Here is a 21336-nt window from a genome sequence, read left to right on the forward strand (position 1 = left end):
CTCACCCATACTTGCGGAGGGCCCTCGTTGTACCCCCTCCCCTCCCAACACAAAAACTCACCCATACTTCGCGGAGGGGCCCTGTTCGTACCCCCTCCCCCTCCCAACACAAAAACTCACCCATACTTGCGGAGGGGCCCTGTTCGTACCCCCTCCCCTCCCAACACAAAAACTCACCCATACTTGCGGAGGGGCCCTGTTGCGGCAGGAGGAAACACGTCAGGACTTTGTCGCCCGTCTTCTCGTCGTCCTCGGCCTGGAACTTGACCATGGGCTGAGACTGGTTCTCCGACAACCACACCGCCTTCAGGTTCAACGCCGTGATGGAGAAGGGGAGGTTCTCTAACCTGTGGGGAGGAGAACAAGATGTTTGAAACAAGGGGAGAAGACAACAAGATGTTTGAAATAAGGAGATGTTCTCTAACCTGAGGGATGGTGAACAACAGGATGCATTGAGATAAGAAGGGGAGGTTCTTTAACCAAAGGGGAGGGGAGCAACAAGATGTTTGAAACAAGGGGAGGTTCTCTAACCTGTGGGGAGGGGAACAAGATGTTTGAAACAAGGGGAGGTTCTCTAACATGTGGGGAGGGGAACAAGATGTTTGAAACAAGGGGAGGTTCTCTAACCTGAGGGGAGGGGAACAAGATGTTTGAAACAAGGGGAGGTTCTCTAACCTGAGGGGAGGAGAACAAGATGTTTGAAACAAGGGGAGGTTCTCTAACATGAGGGGTGGTGAACAACAGGATGCATTGAGATAAGAAGGGGAGGTTCTTTAACCTAAGGGGAGGGGAGCAACAAGATGTTTGAAATAAGGGGAGGTTCTCTAACCCGAGGGGAGGGGAACAACAAGATTCTTCAAAATAAGGGGAGATTCTCTAAATTTGTGAAGAGGGGGCACGTTTCTGTACTACTAGAGACGAATTGAAACAAGGAGAGGCTTTGGATATAATAAAAACGATAGTTTTTCTATAAACCTACAGAGGAAATACAAAAGCGTGTTAAGGGGAGGTTCAGTAATGCTAATGGAAAGGGCTGACTGTGAAGTATCAGCAAGCTACATTAACCCTGTAAAGCCTAAGTAAGCCTGTTGTTAACCTGTTGCCAGCCACATCCATGACGTGCAGCTCCTTCAGGTTGCCCAGCTCGTTGGGAAGTCTGGTCAGTCTGTTGTCTCTGAGGGACAGCACACCCAGCTTCACACACCCACCGATCTGTATGCAACAAACAAACAAACAAATAAATTTTTTTTACAAGATTTTACAACAGTAGTTAACAGTATATAAGTATTTGGGGTCATTGTGAATATACAAGACATAACACAGCTATTGTCAGAACCTAATTCCTCTCATACAAGATGCCACAGCCTTGAGAATGAACATGTTTATTCCTGACAAAAGCAAAAGTATTGTCAGAACCTAATTTCTCTCATACAAGATGCCACAGCCCTGAGAATGAACATGTTTATTCCTGACAAAAGCAAAAGTATTGTCAGAACCTAATTTCCCTCATTCAAGACCTCATAGCCCTTAGATTTTGCATGTTTATTCCTGACCAGGAAAAACAATTGTCAGAAACTAATTTCCCTCACACAAGACCCCATACTGGCTATAGCCAGTATGGGCTATATCTGGCTACAGATACAGATACAGCCCTCATATTGTGCATGTTTATCCCTAACCAGAAAAGCAATTGTAAGGAACTAATTCTGTCATACAAGACCCCATAGCGCTGAGATTGAGCATGTTTATTACTGACCTCATCAGGCACGTTGAGCAGCCTGTTCCTGTCCACATTGAAGTTGATCATCTCCTTGAGGTTCCCGATGGTTGGCGGGATCTCCTGGAGGAGATTCTCCGTCAGGATCAGCTCCCGGATCTTCTCACAGCTGCCGATGTCCGGTGTGAGAACCAGGATCCGGTTCTGATCCACCTTCAGCATCGCCAGCTGCTTCAGCTTACCTGGAAACACGGAGAAGAAAAATGTTCTTAGTAAGAATTTACCATTGGATGACAGCTTAAAACCTGTCTTTCTGTAATTGAACTGAATTTTGCCAGTCAATATGGATAAAAATTTACCTGGGAACACAGAAAAGAAAAATGATTGGAAGAACCTAATTTCTGTCACACAAGACCCCATAGCCCTCAGCAGGCAGCATACAAAAGTTCTCCCAAACTTTCCTTCCTAGATTTACTGTTGCACATTTAATTTTTTGTTGTTGTTGTTGTTGAAGTTCTTCTCGTAATACATACACAACTGTGTTGCCCACCTATAGAAACAGAGATATATGCTGCAAACTATTAAAAAAAATTCACATGTGCAACAGCAATTCTAGAATGGAAAATTGTGATGCGCAAGTCTAATGGCCATTCATCAGTGCCACCTAGCTTGTTGAATCGGTACTGCACAGAGGTGTTTTTCACACTACCTAAATCTGCATTGTTATTAAATAATGGGCAACTTACCGATGGTGTCAGGTAGAGCCTCTAGGCAGTTCTGTGATAGGTGCAAATCAGTCAGGCTTACGAGGCCCCCTATCTCATCAGGAAGGAACTCCAGCTTGTTCTCAGACACATCTAGACAGCTGAGCTTCTTCAAGTGCCCAATTTCCTAGAATGACAAAAAAGTAGTGCAAGTTTAATAATACGTCAATGTGATAAAAGTGCAAGAAAACTTCACACAGTTTTACATCTAGATGTAGACCTATACTGTAATTCTTCTACACAAACATGCATAGCCTAGTGTATGACAGGTAAAATATAGTGACATTACCAACAGAAGTGCAAAGATTTATTCCCTAGCACTGGCATCTCAAAACAAAGCCTGGTAAAAATGTCAGAGGCCAGCGTGGCGTACCGTTATGTAGACTTACCGGCGGGAGTTCTTTGATCTCGTTTCCATCTAGCCAGAGCTCTTTGAGGTTTGGTAATGCTCCCAGGGTCTCCGGCTGGTGTAAATGGATAAAAACATACATTACAGCAGATCTAGTGTAAAACAGCATGGTTTAGTTTTTGTGCTGACTTCTCAAAAGCCTAACTATGGGCTCAGTTGCTGGAAATACTACCATATGCAGGTTAGTCAGTGTTTGAAATACTTTTTTTCAGTGCTCTGCAATATTGCAGAAGAGTCAAAATTTTGTTCTGCAATTTGGAAATACTTTCTGCAAATACGCAGGCCTCCATACTACAATCTTGCAGGTTTATAAGCATGAACTATTGATTGATATGCAAATTAGTGAAGACAAATTTTTGGAAGTCCAAAAAGAAACAAAAGATAGACAAGTCCAAGAGCGCCAAAAATCAAGTGCCAATTTTTCCTGCCGCAAAATTGCAGATTGTATAAATTTTTCTTCTGCAATCTTGAAAATCTATCTGCAGATTGCAGACTGCATACAGGTATTTCGAACACTGTTAGTGCAGGTGAAATTGCAGCTGTGCAGGTGTTCTTTATGCCTACCTGCACTGGTCTATGTACTAGGTATTTGTGAATCTTCCCAAACTTGGCTTATACAGTTCTAAATTCTGATGTTCAACAGGGATAAGATTTATGATATGAAAGAAACACATTGTTTTTACAGGAAAAAAAGGGATATAACAGGATTGGTGCAGGTAATTTTTCGCTGCTACTGAAACTTGGAACAGCAAATAATTCAATAGTATCTAAATGTGGAAAACTGTAGTATTAAATATTATATCATACCCGGGCCGCGATAACGTTCGATAACAGGTTCCGGACCGGGCCGTACTTTTATGGCCCGGTCCGGAACCCGTTATCGAACGCTTCCATGGCTTCCATAAAACGATTCGAACGCGTTTCGCCCTAACCGCGTGTGCCCCTTTCGAAAATTCGAATACAGAATCCGGACGTTGGTATTGATGTTGTTGCAGTTTAGGGTTCAGTGGCACCAACATTTATCTCATCTTGCATTGAAAGGCGTGTTTTCTTGGGTGGGTATGACATAAATAAAATACAACACGGTGTATTCCGCATCACCCTCGGTCCCGGCCTCGGGCGATACGGAATACCCTGTGTTGTATTCTATATGTACGACAACAGATCTTTAACTACATACAGGCAAGCCATAGAAAACATGCTTCGTTTGTGTATATGATTCATAAATGATTTATATCATATCTGCAGGAACTGTGATGATATCTGTAGGGTTCAAGTTCATCTTGTTAAACATTTCTGTCTACTTACCAAGTCTTCAAGTTCATTGGCACCCAGATCCAACTGTTCCAACTTCACCAGGAATGACAAAGATCTGTGAAGGAGAAAAAGGCCACAATTTTATGACGATTTACCACATTTGTGGAAGGATTGACATAACAGGTGACTATCACCTCTTCAAAGATGTCAACCCTGAGACCAGACTGTAAGGCTTGAACCACTCACACCGGGAAGGTCCCCTACTCTTTTCGATAAGTGCGGTGGGTTCTTTAACGTGCGTGGGGTGTGGCTCTCCCAAACCCAAACACGGGACCTCCATTTAACGTCCTATCCGAGGGACGTCCCTAGCCGAAGCTAGGTACTCATTTACACCTGAGTGAAGTGAGGAAAGTCGTGTAAAGTGCCTTTCCCAAGGGCACAAGATCAGTGACATGGGCAGGGTTCGAACCCACGACCTCTCGGTGTGAGCCGAACACGCTACCGACTGCGCCACACAACCCCACGACAATTGAGACTCCGTTGAGAGAACACAACATAATATACATATATCAGTTGACAGGATAGTCCTATTTAGAACAAACTATCCCATTTTTTTTTCAATAAACCCTAAACAGTACACTGTAAGATACTTTATATAATTGTTACAGTTTCGTTTACTTATGAAGGTCTACCACATTTACAGAAGTATTGACATAACCGGTGACTATCGCCTCTTCAAGATGTCAAACCTGAGACCAGACTGTAAGGTTTGAACCACTCACACTCACAATTTTAGTCTCAATTTTACTGTTGGTTTTGTCCTTGGTGCTGAACTATTACTCTAACAACACAAAGTCTGTAGATTCTCTCAATGCAGAACACTGAAAAAAGCATTTCACTGCTAAGGCCACACCAATTTAATTTCATGGTTAACGGATTCGCCCGCTTCATTTTTTTCTGATTTGCAAATAAAAATAAAAATTCACAATCAACTGCAAAATGCTCATATTTTGCCCTGAACAGTTGAAAACAGTCCTTTTCATCCTAGTTGTTACAGTTATTCCATCTTTCAATGCAGTGGTATCATTAAAAGTTCAAAATTCATTGTTTAAATGTTGAACCAGCCTGGTGTGTTGACTTCATGGCTCCTATCGTACCATTTTGGGCCGTAATAGGATGCCTAGGCCTGTTTTTATTTTTATTTTTTTTCGCCAGCCCGCTCCATTATTTTTTTAGAAAAATTCGTTAACCAAGAAATTAAATTGGTGTGGCCTAAGGCACGATCGAAAGAACAATGGTTAAAACAACTAGACACAAACGCAGTGAAAGGTAAAAACCCTCGAGGGCTAGAAAAGATAAAAGACCACTTCTGTCTGTGACAACAAAAGAAACGTCCCTCTCTGCTAGAATAATGACGGTTTTTTAACACTTTCTGCCACGACGGCGACGTTAGAACGATATATCTCAAACCAGGAGGGAGCAATTACATTCCACTACAAAGGGAACAATAAAAAAAACACAAGTCTCAAATTGCCTCAGAGATCCCACAAGATTTGGCTAACACAGTAGACACCATACAGTGAACGTAATTTTGAACTAAGCCGAGGAACAATTGTTAACATTTATCAACGGAGAATATGGGATGAATTGTGCCAAGTGAGGAATAAGAACGAGAGGAATAACATTAATATATGAAACAAGAGGAGCATTTTTTCACAAAATTGTTAAGAAATTCACAAATTAGAAAGGGGAGGGGCTAAGTTCTTGGCTACATCAAGTAGATTTCTATCAGGGACCAATATTGATACATAATTTATCAAGGCCACCAACAATTGCAAATTAACACTGGTCTTGTAGCATGTATTTCATACCCATTGTCCATCAATACAATACAGGACTCGAAATTCATTTTTGGGAATAGGTGCACTGGTGCCCCCAACCTAAAAAAATTAGGTGCAAAAAATTTTTTGGGTGCACCACATGAAACAAAACCTAAGTGTAGGTCTTACTGCTCCTCTTCTGAGCTTAAATCTAAAATGAGAGCTAACTTCAAACTCTTAAACATTAGTACTACAACAAAGATTTTATGATTTTTCTGATACTTAGAGACCAAGAATATCCGGTATACTATTATATAATGTTAAAAATTCCAACAAAAATATTTGAGTGCACCAGTGCACCCACAGAAAAATACTAGGTGCAATTAATACTAAGTCCAATTTTGGGTGCACTTAGGTGCACTCAGTATTTTGAACCCTGCAATATAAAGGAAATTTTGGTGAGGTTTCCCTTCGGCTCTACTTTTTGCAGCATGTGTTTTGGGAGAAGAATCATCATATGTTGGAGTAGAATAATGCACTGCTGGGCATGAAACATAATGAGTACAAATAGGTTTTGTTGTATCTATCCCTTCCTCAATTTACCACCCTTTTAACCAAATCCTACCTGGACGACTGCTACTGTGAATCTGGAAATATTCACCGCATCTTTAAATCTACCTTGTGTTCTTTGCTGCCATTTTTTTTCACTACAAACTCATCATACTAATCATTCATACACACAAAGACAAGTATAACTAATTGTATAAACCAGGACCTCTAGATATACGCTGTCAGTGTGCTATCTAGCATATATATAAATGTAGTTTGAGGATATAGAACACCCTATATGAACTGATCTGGACCCCCTATACTGAGATTCGGGCCCCTATGTTGTCTTTCAACCAGTATAGGGGTTTAAGAGATAGGGGAATTCTTTTTACACAACCAAAGAATCTCACCTCCCTGACGTTTCAGCGAGGTGAGACTCTTTGGTTGTGTAAAAAGAATTCCCCTATCTCTTAAGTTTTACCAACCTGATGAAATTATTTTCGGAAGTATACTAGTAGGGGTTTGATTTCTTTTGAGAATCTTGTACATGTGATCCTTCATAAATTTTCCACCAAACATTATGTTTTGGTCTTGGGTCTGTAAAAGTGTGGAACAAAATTTGTAATCTGTAAAGTAATGCTGAAAATACAGTCTTAAACTTAAAAATACTGTGTTAAGCTTTATTTATTTGATCACTTTAGCCAAAAGTTAAAAATAAAAAAATAAAAACTTAAAAAATAGGAAAATCCCTAGCTACCAACCCCAACCCTAGTTTTTTTCAGGACTTATAACCCAAACACAACATTAATTTTCGTAGGCCCTACTACAGTGTGAAAATTCTGTTGAAAACCCTAGGTTGTGTAATTTAGGTCCTGCAACATTAAACAAATCTACAGTAGCTCCACTCCATGTGTGTCCAGTGATAGTACATACACTAACCCAGCCTGCCTGCTGTAGATAGGACTTTATCCACAGGTTATCTTTTAAAAGCAATATTCTACCTGCCATCCATCAACATACTACGACTGCTGGACAATGTTAACCTTCTACCTGCTACCTTACTTTGTGAAGGATGCAAAATTTGTACCAAATGCAACCTTAGCAGGTATAAGGTTAACGGGTTTCATTTTTGGTAAATACGTTTAATGTTTTTATTATTTTCTGGTGTAAATGAAACAAGTATTATTACATGCATGTATAACATATTACATATTACTCTCAATATATATTAGCAAAATGTAGCTTTGTACTAAAAATCTTACGCAATAATACTAATAGTCTCAGTGTTCTAGCCAGCTTAAATTTTATTGTTTGATGAAACATCATGTTGAGCACCAAACATTTTGAAATCTTGACTCTCTGAAACACTATTTCCTGCATTTTGAGGGGCAAATTTTGCTGGTAGACTTAGCTTTAATGACATCTCTTTCCATTTCGTTACACACCAATTTTTGACTGTTAAACATGACAGATTGGGCAAAATTTGTGTCTGTCACGAGCGGCAAAATTTGGACAAATGACATTAGGCCTCGTTCCGAGTTATTTGATGCAAAATTCTAACTAACTACCAACGCACGTCTGAGAAGCTGGTGTGTTACGCCAACGGTCTGTTATATTGTATGATCAATACGGATATAGTTATTATTATTATACCATCTCCAGTTTGAATATAAACTGCCAAATACCTCATAAATCTGCTCGCAAAGGAGCGACAGTAAGCTGAGCAAAGAGGGGTCAAGACAGGAGTAAAATTTACAAGTCTAACACATCACTCGCCTGTTATTCTCCATTAAATATGTCATATAAGTCACACTCAAATTTCATACACCCACGTTTGGCACCTAAGCCGTTTTATACATAGTGTAGTACAAAGGTAATGTGTTAGAAGTGGTAAAGTGCATAAAATCTTGACAAGCATAATCAAAATTTGCAATATCTATTCAATTTCCCCAAAGGGTATAGATCATTATTGACTTGAAAGCATATCAGAAGCGATTTCAAGGCGGCAAAACTGATTTTCAAAGTCGATTTTCTAAAGTCTTGTAATGTAGTAAGTTGAATCAACCCTATCCCATAGCATACTGATATTTGTGAGGCAAAAATGCGATGTCAACGAAGGAAAATGGTTGCTTGTTTTGTATCGTAGGCTGGTGCTAGCTATTTGTGGGTGGCACCAAAAAATAAAGAGAATCTTCATGTAGCTTCTTTTGAGCCTATTTCAAACACTTGAAAAAATGACGACAAATGTACTAAGAAATAGCAACAAATGTCAATATCAGACAGATTTCCTCATCCAGAAATTTTTGTTTTGCCACCACAAAATTGCACTGTATGCCTTTAATTTAAGAACACTGCAAAACTTTCTAGATGTACAGTATTCCATCACATATTGTACAAAGCCTCTTATTCTTAACTGGAGGGCACGGCTTGCTAATACCCTAGCCCATACCCACGGTCTATTGGGACAACATGCATATTGTATTTGTGGCACTTTCAGAAGGTTTATGTCAGTGTATAATAGCTGTGTGTTTATTATACTTCTTATGCTGTGTCTTACACCCCTGTGGGAAATCATGTGTGAAATTAACTTGCGGCAAATGTAGACCCGATAACCTCACAGAAAAGTTCATTTCAGGTTCTTATCATTATCTTACAAGCTATTGGCTTGTAAAGTGGGTTCTCAACAGTATATAACATATATCTGATGGTCTTGTTTTGGTGGGGTTGAATATATAGAATAGCGCCACTAAATTAAAGCAACTTGAGTTGAAGATATTCTGGGCAAAAACACAAGAAAGTGATCACCTTGGAAGAACGTACTGCACCTGTGAGAAACTTGGATTTTTCACAGTTTTCGTTGGATGTTTGGTCGACAGAATTTTCATCAGAATTCTGCAGAATACCTTTTCCAAAACAACATTTGAAAACTATAGACAAGATGTCATCCTTAAATACGTGAGTTCAAACTTTAACAAGACATTGTGCCAAAGTGCTGTACACAATACATTACAGGTTTTGCATGGGCTCAGTATGTTCTGTTGCTTCATTGAAAAAAATTATACATTTTTTAAAACTTATTACTCTGGTCATTTTCTACATTATTCATCAAAATATTGAGTCCCTGGCAGGCCCCACTGTTGTGACACTGGGAATGGAACTTAACACCTATTTCCTCACTTGACTTAGGTGAAAATGAGTACCTAGCTTTGGTTAGGGACATCCTTTGGGATAGGACATAAAACCGGAAATCCGGGGTTTAAGGAGAGTCACACCTTGAGCATGTTAAAGATTTTATCGAAAAGAGAAGGGTCCAATCCAGTGTGAGTGGTTCAAACGTTTCAGTCTGGTCTTACACAGCTTGAACTACAAAACTGGCGACTGGTGTGTTACGTCTAAAGGTGGTCTACCAGATATGCGAAACAAACAAACAAACAAATATGATACATTGTAGTTGATGTTATACTTACGTTGGCAGCACTTTCAGTAGGTTCTCTCTCAGTTCCAGGGTTATTAAATTGGACAAGCTGAAAGGAAGAGAAATTTTAAAATTAAGAAAAAAATTGACATTTAGTTTAAAATTTTGCGTGTAGCTTTTTTTAATTCCATGTGAATTGTTTGCCAACATGCAATTTGCATGTTAACAAAGAAGTATCTTAAGCTGTTGGAATATTTTGTTTAGTGTGAACAGTTGAGCATACAGACCTTCCAATGTCCCCAGGTAACTTGTGAAGAGAGATGTCGTTTAGTGCCACGTATCGTAACCCTCGCAACTGTGTAAAGCCATCAGGTAACCTGTACACAAATACAAACAGAAGGAAAAATTTGTTATTACAAGTCTTGTTGTATACTCATACATGTGTGTAATAACAACTTATGTATGTCAGTATCAAAACTTATTCTCTGATGCTTGTTAGTATATATTAACAAGCTGCTAGGGAACCCAAACTCATGTCACTTCTTCCCTACCCAAGAGCTATCTGCCATTCAAAATTCGTGACCCTAGCATGTCCAGATCACGAGATACCAAAACCGGAAGTTCTGCTGCAGTACCTAGGAAAGCCACCAGGGGGGCCAAAATCTAATCATTTCTAGGTCTCATGAAGACCTACCCACCTACCAAGTTTCATTCCAATCCATCCATTGCTTCTCGAGTTATCTTGCTAAACCACACACAAACATACACACACACACACACACAAACGCTACTGAAAACATAACCTTCTTGGCGAAGGTAATAAATGAGCTAGTTCATGAAGGTGAGTTTTTGTGACTAGAAATCTTGAAAGGTGAGATTTGATGTGCTTCTTTTCCCTGTTTTTCACTGGTTTCGATACATAGTACCAACTGTAGCATCCCCCCTGAACAGTGATCTATTTTCCCCCTCCTTGGCTGAAAGTTCATGTATATCATGTCAGTGAATTTCCCAGGGGACAAACCGTTAATGAGGCTTTGGGGTCACAGCTGGAGAATTTATTGATTTTCTAGGTTAGAGCACTAACAGGAATGCTGTGGGGGCAAAATCCAGACGCACTAATTAGTCAACACTGTTCAAATTTAGTCCAATATCAGGGCTCAAAATACTTTTTTTCTGCATACCTGCGAATAAAAAAAAGTTTGGAAAAAAAGTTGAAATCTATGTGATCATGAAGGTAGACTCTTCATATTCGTTTCTTCACATTTTCTTCTTTTCCTTTGGAATTAGTCACTATTCTTGTGCTACACTGTTCAAATTTACTCATGTTAGGGCTCAAAATCTTTCTTTCTGCATACCTGCAACATTGAAAATTAGGCCATGTTGATTTGATTATATGGATGACATCCTTTGGGAACCTCAAAACTGATGTGAGTGGGCGAATGAAAATAAAAGTTTGGAAAAAAAAGTTGCAATCTATGTGGTCATGAAGCTAGACTCTTTGTTTTCAAATTTTTCTTCATATTTTTTTCTTTTCCTTTGGAATTGGCATTCTATGACATTGGTATCATTTTCCAATGTTTCAATACTGCAATTTATGATAAATATTTGCTCATATTGCTGCTTGAAGGATTTATAGTATGGTTGAAAACTATCTTTTTTTTTTGAAACAGCCGAAAATTCATGCGCGTGAATGTCCTCCATAAAATAAAATCAATATAACGTTACCTATACCAGACAAATTTTACCTGCACCACACAGAATTTAGTAAGTACAGATCATTCATACTAAAAACTGTTTATAAACCATTGGCATTTACACTTCTTAGGTGGTAACAGTCAATGCTGCAAATAAAAATCAACATACACCAACATTTGCACACAATGATATGCATTTTTTCAAGGGTCTTTACAGCTGCAATCTGCAGAGCAGCCACATGGTGGCGCTGTTCAGAGTTGTTAGAAACCAGATGAAAGTTGAGAGGACCCTTATCTACATACTTATCATCAGCTCATTAGCAGGGGTAAGGGACAGTACATTACTGATAAGGGGCAATCCATTACTGATAAGGGACCATCCATTAATACTCTGGCAGATGGGGAATGTCTGTTTACCACCAATTAACATGTATGTACAATAAGGGACTACCAGTTCAAGATCGGAGAATTTTTATCACAAACTATGTGTCACAATGTTAATATGTAACCATATGTACATCAAGTGTACCTACAAAATCACCCAATAGAATAACGCAATAGAACTAAAAAGACAGCAGTCAAATAAAAAGACACTACTACTGGCAACAGAAATGCTTCTCTATGTCTATTTTAACTTCTACCAAATTTGTTGAAGAGGGGGTTAAGTATATGTACACTGTATACAGAACTAACTTTGGCAGAGTTTGTATCAAAATTGCCTAGCACATATGAAACTGTTAGACTGTGATATTGGTATTAGCCACTGAATTCAATATATATTTTCTCATTATAACTTAACATGAGAGATATTGTTGCATGACAACTTCAATTCTTATATAAATTTTGAAATATCACAGCTGAAAAAAAGTTAAAAACGAAGTGTACTGTAGAAAAGATCACGCATCTGCATACTGTTTTTACTGGTGGGGAGGCTTCGCTCTATTAGGCATCTAGATTTGGCAATCATAAATTATGCGGCATACATGTAAGTGCCACCTGTACAGAGCCTAACATAATCCTACCAACTGGTGGTGGTGAAAAAAAAGCAGGAAAATGCTGACATAATGTCAATGTATATATTCAAAACATTGCAGCGTTTTTAATTTTCATGTCTGTCACTATTTGTATTATATGTACTATCTTATAACCTTATTCCTGCTGAGGTAGCATTTTTGCACCAAATTTGTGTTGGTAACAGGGTTAGGCAGCAGGGAGAAGGCTAGAATTAGTATCATCAATTACTATACAGTAAATTCATTTACTATCACAGTAGCAAAAAAAAGTAATTTTTTCAGTGGTTTTGTATTTGCTGTTGGACCAATTCTGTTGAATATGTATTTTGGCAATGCATATATTTACTGTGTAATAAACTCACCAACTGTATCAAGATCTTTAGTATCTGCCCGTAGCAAATTTTCTAAGCTATTTTCAGATACTTTGAGGGCATTCGAGGAAAAATAATGTGGACAATTTTATCTTGTAGCAGCTGTGGTAGCTCGAGGCCTTGAAGTTGTTTTTATGAGTTGCCTGATGTGTTATTCGCAAGACAAGAACAGAATCTTTCCCACATTATCACACATCTAATGCCTCTTGTTGTGGCGTAATAGTAGATATGTAGAAAATTACAATACATTTTTCAAACACAGGGCTCAAAATACTTTTTCTGCATACCTCCACTCATGACTGGAAATACTGGGTGCATGTGCACCTTAGTGCACCCAAAATTGGAGCTGTGCACCCAAATATTTTTGTAGGTATTTTTGTACATATCAACTCTATAAGTATAATAGTATGCAGGATATTGTTGGCATCTAAGTGTCAGAAAATAATAAAATCTTTGTTGAAGTACTTGTTTAAGATTTTGGAGTTTGAGATTGAAGCTCACAAGCGGAGCAGTAAGATCTGTAATATTTTTTTTTTTATTTGGTGCACCCAAAAAAATTTTTTGCACCTAATCTTTTAGGTTGGGTGCACCAGTGAACCTGTTCCCAAAAATGAATTTCGAGCCCTGCCTCCACTGAAAATTACCTGCACTAGACAAATTTTACCTGCACCACTCAAAACTTTGAGAAGTATGAATCAAAAACCATTGTCATTATTTCTAAGTTGCGTATGCACCCAGTATTTTGAGTCCTGAAACAGCTTGCAAAATCAATCAAAGAAAGTGTCTTTCAATCAGTGATAATTATGTACAAACCGTATGGCATTCTTTTTTAATTTCCTATGTATAATATACAATTACAGTTTGAAAATTTGTTGGGAAGATGTCATAATTCCGGTAATTTAATGCCTCGTATTCTGGGAGATCAAATAGACATTAATATCTATATTCATGTGGATTGTTAATGATTTACAAGTTCAGGGAAGTCACGCGTGAAGTTGGGGAGGAATTTCACGCGTCATTCGCCGCAAATGGATCGTCATATCTGAACAATCGATCGCGCTATCGCCTTAATTAATCATCAAACCGCTCGTCCCATCTGTGAAGCTCGTTAACTATTAATGACTGGGTGGGCTGAGCCCCCCTTGATGGACCGGCGATCGTACGGTGACAAATATGTGTGATGGGATAACCAGGACGACGGGGTTAAAGGTCACAATTTCCTGATGGGTGGAAACAACTCTCACAGAGATACCCTTGATTAAAACATTTTTCTCCATCATATCTGGTTTCCAAACCTTATCCAGCAATTTTGTAAATTGGGTTCTAGATAACCTACATAGACGCTATGCCAAAAATAGCAATATTACTGCCAAGAAAATGGAAAAAAGCTGTATCAAATAGAGTCGTTCTTAATTTGTTGGTCTGTATATTTACAGGTTTGCATTACATTTTTAGTAATTTTACTGCATATACCATTTTGAAGTGGACCTACCAACACACAAAAGCCACACAAAACATACATTTTACATCTTTTCTCAGAATTTCTTCCGTCCTTGACTAAATTTCCAGGAACCAAGCTCCTGCGAGGTTTAAAATTCCAGGAAACCATGCCAGAAAATGCCAAATATGGAAGCCGCTACAGTATTAGAACCAACCAATTTCCATTTCTGACAGCTATCTCCAGTGTTATAAATGCAGTTCCAGACAAATGTCGATATGCTGGCATTTCCCTAATGTTGATTTATCCTACTAGTACAGCACTTCTATGTAAAAACATCCAGTGCAATTTCAGGGCAGCAAATCTACATATTTTTCAAGCCAATAGTCTAGTCAATCCTTAAAGTAATGTAGAATTACTAAGTAGAAAGTTGAATCAACCATATCCAGTATCTGTAAGGCAAAAATATGATTTCGCTGACAGAAAATGGTTGCTTGTTTTGTATTGTACTATTTGTAGGCTGCCTCTAGCTATTCATGGGGTGTACCAAAAAATATTTAGAGATGCTTCACGTAGCTTGTTTTGGGGTTATTTCAAATGCTTCAAGTATGAAATGATACCAAAAATGTGCAAGAAATGGTGGTTAATGTCAATATCAGACAGATTTTCTTATTCAGAATATGTTTTGGTTTTGCCATCCTAAAATTACATTGGACGGGTTCAACATGTAGACTGCCAGTTTCAAGTACAAATAGCAACTTATATCCACCGTACCATGTGACACTATTGCCTGAAATTATTCTAGAAAAATAAAAGGACCCCAAATCACCATCACAATACGTCATAATCCGTCAGGATTGATCAGAAGTATGATTTTTATCTCTATATGAATTGTTTGCAGGTAATACAATGTTACAAATCAGAGGATAGCATCTGGTGCCAAACTCACAAAACCTGCTGGGTTCACACGGTACTGTAACTCTTTAAACATTTGCCATGTTTTTATGTGAACAGTTACCTCTCATGACCACAAACATTTCTTTTGTTTTCCATGATGCTACCATCAGTTACCATGGTGACAGACATTCGGTCCAGGTCATTGACCTTATGTGTTTGGAGAGAAAGAAGGAGAAGAAACAGAGCAAAAACATTAATAATGTTTTTATTCTGCGAAGATAAATATAAATATAGGCTCACAATGATTAATAAAATATTGCAATAAATACAAATTAAACATTTGGGTAGATGATACTAGTCATATGAAAAATACTAACAACCAAAATTTTGTTAAGCCTAGAGATCAAATACAACTTGATGTGTTCAGAAATGATGATCATACAAAAACTTCCTGAACTTCTGAAACCAACCCCTACACCACTACAAGTACAAAAGGGATACAACAAACTGCTGCAACTGTAACTTTTGCAATGAGCCCCTACAACACTACAACAGGCTTGGCAGGAAAACCACAACTCCTGCCAACTGTAACTTTTCCTGACAGTTGCCCCAACTGGGAAAAGCAAACGGGATCACAAGAATTTGACCTCTGCTGACCTTTCCTTCCCCCATGATTCATCTGGGTCAAAGTTCAGCGAGGGTTCTCCTTTGCGAGGAAATAATATAATCCTGTAAATCCCTTTTTTTTCGGCCGCCGGTAGCAAAAGTTTGCGTCTACGAAAATGGACATGTTCACGGAACTGTATGTTCAGGACACCAAAAGGTGCAGAAAAAAAAGAAAGGCAAATTATTTATTCACGATAATAATAATTTTGTGGTAAAGAAGTGACCTCGAAAACCCGAGAATATAAAAGTACAGCAAAAAATTTTGATACATAGTAACTTTTGCCTTGAAGGAAACTACATGTATGCAAAGTAGCTTGTGTGTCTCACTATGAAGGTAATATGCTATCCCTGTTACTGGATCACCAAATACCCCTGGAGACCCACAAAACTGAAGGTGACCCAAACAACCAGGACATCTTTCCAGAACTGTCCTTTGTATGTCCCCTTGAAGTTGTCATATGATCCTACAGTACCGACTGTCCATATGTGATTATAGTACTGATACATGTACCTGGGACTGCTCCCGTGGGATTTGAGAGATCAGAATTATCATGTCCTTTATCATGGTTAACTGACAGCTGTGGACAGAGGGAGCTCCGTAATTGTCATGTCTGTTCAAGTTCAAAGTCAAACCTAGGTCAGTATGGGGGGAGAACGGGCGGGCATGCTGGGAAAAAGATTGACAACCATATGAGACAGAAACAAGCTGCTACTGAACCGAGAGGTTTTTTCTAAACAGGGGAATAAGGGCACTGCTCCCTCATGTAACCAGCCAGCTCCCTCATATTAATTTTCAGATTGAACTTTAAGTACTAGGTACTTACATACTATTTAGTCTTTCTCAAAATGATCTTTTTTCAGTTAATATGTAAAAACAATACAATGCATTCTAGCATTACAAACTGTGTTACTCTCATAAAAAAATCCCCCTCAGTCACTTTGCTCCTATGCCATGCTTGCGATCAGCTCCCTCATGCCAAATTTTTCAAGAAAAAACCCTGGTCCGAACCCAAACTTATAATGCACAAGAGCTATCTACCAGCTAAATTTGTGACACTAGCATGTCCAGATCATGAGATATCAAAATCGGAAGTTCCATTGCAATACCATAACAAGCTTCCAGGGGGTCCAAAATCTTTTCGAGGACTAGGGGTGGGTACCGGTATAGAAAATTCAGGTCCAGGTCCGGATCAGGTTCAGAGGATCAGGTCCAGGTCCGGACCTGAAACCGGACCTGATTATTGTACAGTAGTATAGTATATCATATTTTGGCAAGCGAGACACAATTTCTTGGTGTACACGACACGGCCGTGCATGAGGCCGCTTTTCCCAATGAATAATACGGCTGAAATGCCAACACATCCACAAATAATTTGATCAAATACTTAATTGCTGCGATCTAAAATGTTACAGGGTTCTCTTAGCGGGGGTTGTTTATTGTTTTGATTGGTAAAACGCAGGGTAAAATACGCTAAAAATTTAGCCACGCCGCGTCCACACTTCCGGGTTAAGTGACGACAAAATCACGTCGAAAACGCTAAAAATCCGCAAGAAGCATTATATTTTCCCCAAAGATTCTTGAAACTATGCATTTCTTCACTAGAATATCGATGTGTGGTTGTGGAAAATAGAATTTTAGCGCCGATATCGAACAAAGAAAAGTTGTTTACACGCGCGTCGGCTCGCTCAAGTCTGCCGCTACGCTGCCAGCAGCGGGCGCAACAACCAATCAGAGATGCGAAATGCCAACATGTGACGCGGGATTGCGTCACAGTCTGAACAATGGGGGAGGGCTCGCCGTGCACGAAGTGTTTTTGCGTCAATATTCAGCGCCGTGTTTCAAGAGATTAATACCGGGAAACATTTTTTTTCTTGTTTTTGAACGCATAAACATGGATTTAGGCTGATCTAGTATGATTCAGGGTTATTTTTTTTACCTGCCATGGCCAGATTATCTAAAGATGTGTGTGTTGTGTGTACAATCTACAGAAATGTACATCAGGTCCGGTCATCCGGTTTTCACGTTTCGGTTTTTTGGACTCGGTTCTTGAATGTTGTTCCGGTCCAAACCGGTCCGACTGAACCGGTACCCACCCCTATCGAGGACTCATCAAGACCTACCCACCTACCAAATATCAAGACAATCCATCTAAGTCTTCTCCAGTTATTGTGTTGACACAGACACACACACAAACACGAAACCTACAAAAACATCACTTTAAATTTCTTGTCTTATGTTGATGCAAATTTCTAGAGTTCTTAGAGAGGTTGGTCAACACAACAAAATGCCAAAATAAAACCATATCAAACATCTAAACATGTGCAGCAATTTCAAACAAGTGCAGATATTGGAGTAAATACGGTATCCTGGGCCACAGGTGCATCTTTGTATCACATTTCTAAAGCAAGTCACAGAGAGAAGAACCTTTTGGAGCAGTCCCTGGTCTAACAAAGAATACAATCTTCTCTGAATCAATGGAGGACATACACATCAATGGGTAAGGTGGTCGGCACGCTTCGACTCTTTCAATGGGTCAGAAAGACTCTATTAACGGGCGCTTCATGGGAGCATCTATCGACTGACTAACTCACTAACAGTCCCCGGTGTAAGGATGTCCGATATCTTATTCTGTGTGACCCAAGGAAAAAGCCAGTTCTTGGGACTGACTGCTTCAACTTGCAATGCAATTTCAGGGTGGCAAAACTGGACTTTTATTTTAGTCAGTTTTCTGATCTTTTAATGCAGTAAGTTGAATTAATCCTATTCCATAGCATACTGATATCTGTGAGAAAAAAATTCGGGAAAACAGTTGTTTGTTTTGTATCATAGGCTGGTTCTAGCTATTTATTTGTGAAATAACTAAAAAAAAATGGAGTACCATAATTTTCAGATGCTTAAGTATGAAATGATGACAAAAATGTTCCAAGAAATGTCAATATCAGACAGATATCCTCAATTCATAGTAAAATATCATCAAAATTTTCAATATCAGAACCATTCTATAGTCTTAAATAACTACCTGGACTGGCTTTCTCATCAGAGATTATTTTTGTTAGGTGATATTTTCAGCATAGCAACATTTTCACCCATGTAATATAATAAATGGAAAGTGCATTGTATTAAACATGACAGCTATATACACTGTAAGCTGTCATCTTCCTTCAAACTGAATAGCGTTTATTGATTTCTAAGCTACGATGAATAGGGGTTAAGACAGGGCTAATTAATAAGATGGAAGCTCTCGTCTGATATGTTATTTTCTCAGAAAATATCAATATTTACTTTAAGATATCGCAAGAAATATTATATCAGCAAACCTGTATACAATCAACAACACTCTGATTCATTCATATTCGTGATGATTTATCAATTGATATATTTCATATGTTTCAAAAATTCATTTGTATATGAGTAAGGTATGGCAATGCAACCAGGGCATGAAATACATACAAATTTGCCATCTAGCTGTGAAATTGTAGGTTGCGAGGGTTTTGACCCGTAATTTCGTAAAAATTGGTTGCTAGGACTCAAGGTTTTATACGGCAAATCAAAGGTAAACGCATTCAAAACCATGGATACAATCAGCCACTACATATGAAATTAGGCAACGAATAAATGCTAAAAAGAATATAAAGATAGGTGATATTCATATCTGTTCTTTGTTTGCACAACACCATCGCAACATTTTTACGGTAGTAAAAAAAATGATGTAAAAAATGTAAAAGCAAAATTTTGATATTTTTCTGGCACATTCTAATTGCAGGTTTCAGGACTGTCTTGCCTATAATTTGAGATTTCACGTTGTAGGTATGAATTACAATCATATCCTACCAACAAGAGATACAACAAGAGAACAAGAAGTAATTTACATATTGTGCATCTTTATGCAAATTACAAAATTTGCATAAATGAGACTTCAGATGCTGTAGTTGTCTGACAATAAAATTCTTTCTCTTGATGATATTTTATTTTACACAAACTTTTTGTGGTTTATCGTTTGAATCTGTTGTCTTAATAATCATACATACTCTAATATAATACCCTTGTAACAAAACATGACTTACAGGTCATTATGATATTTACAATACAGCATGAAAATATTCTGTGCATTGAAAACACATATGGAACAGTAATCAACATGTACTACATGTACCAAATACCTCGCTGCTATAAAAGATGAATAGCAATTATGAACAACAAATACATAGAATATCACAGATGCCAACAACGATTACAACGAAATACCAAAATGTAAACAAACATGGTTAATAATAAAATAATAACTGTGTTTCCGGCTTTTAAATATGCTCGTAAGGCCACACCAATTTAATTTGTTGGTTCTCAGATTCGCCTCTTCATTTTTTTCTGTTTTGCAAAAAAAAAAAGATTCTAGTTCTGAATCAACTAAAAAATGCTCATATTTTGCCCCCAACAGTTGAGGAAATTCCTTTTCTTCCTAGTTGTTACAGTTTTTTCCATCTATCAATGCAGTGGTTTGATCAAAAGTTCAAAATTTATACTTTAAATTTTAACCCAGCCTTTTTTGTTGACTTCATGGCTCATATTGTAGCATTTGGGGCTATAATAGGATGCCTAGACCTGTTTTTATTTTATTTTTTTTCGCCCTGTCGCTTCATATTTTTTCTGAAAAAATCCGAGAAACAACAAATTAAATTGGTGTGGCCTAATTAAGATATGTTAGGTTTTATTCAACATTAGGCCTTAGTCAACAAATTTTATTTTTATTGTTTGTTACTTGTTTTATGTAGTTTGCCATACATTGTACCATGTGCAATTGTCGTGCAATAAAGTTCTTCCTATTTTCATTATTCCATTGGTGATTGATGTTACCAGCAACAACTTTTTTTACTTGTTGTAGATTTTCCTCTTTGAATTCCAAACCCTGTCGCCGCAGGCTTTTTATATTTATAGACTTGGCAACTTCACAAGATTCTGTGTTCTACCCGTGTACTGATCTTGTGACTTACACTGACTCCTGTGGTCAGGGATATAAACAACTTGTTTCTATGAATCATTCTCAAAATCAAGGGGAGCTACACACGTGATTTCACATTTTCATTGGGTACAACAAGGTTCACTATATGGGGGGCCACATGCCCTTTTCTGTAGAGCGTAATTGACCGTTTTAATTCTACGTAGAGCGTAGACGGACTGTTCTAATTCAACATAGAGCATAATTGGCACATTTTGCATATAGATCTTCCTGAAATTTATCATAAAACGTAATGGGGAGGCTTCCTGAATTCAACATAATACGTAGCCAGCTCTCAAAATTTAGCGTAAAAGCATTGTGCGGACCCCCCC

General features: G+C 38.3%; 1 protein-coding gene across 1 annotated transcript in view; it reads right to left on the reverse strand.

Moving 5' to 3' along the window:
* LOC109476265 (protein scribble homolog) overlaps positions 1-21336 on the reverse strand; it is a 97496-nt gene that overhangs the window by 63861 nt on the left and 12299 nt on the right. Inside the window, exons 4-11 of the mRNA XM_019777149.1 lie at positions 10219-10308; positions 9984-10040; positions 4199-4262; positions 2871-2945; positions 2464-2608; positions 1757-1959; positions 1097-1212; positions 178-347 (exon numbers count right to left, since the gene is read on the reverse strand). Coding sequence (XP_019632708.1) covers positions 178-347; positions 1097-1212; positions 1757-1959; positions 2464-2608; positions 2871-2945; positions 4199-4262; positions 9984-10040; positions 10219-10308 — 920 coding nt within the window. The remainder of the gene's footprint in view (positions 1-177; positions 348-1096; positions 1213-1756; positions 1960-2463; positions 2609-2870; positions 2946-4198; positions 4263-9983; positions 10041-10218; positions 10309-21336) is intronic.

This window comes from Branchiostoma belcheri, unplaced genomic scaffold (genome assembly GCF_001625305.1).
Source record: "Branchiostoma belcheri isolate BF01 breed outbred unplaced genomic scaffold, Haploidv18h27 scaffold37, whole genome shotgun sequence".
Classification (NCBI taxonomy): domain Eukaryota; kingdom Metazoa; phylum Chordata; class Leptocardii; order Amphioxiformes; family Branchiostomatidae; genus Branchiostoma; species Branchiostoma belcheri.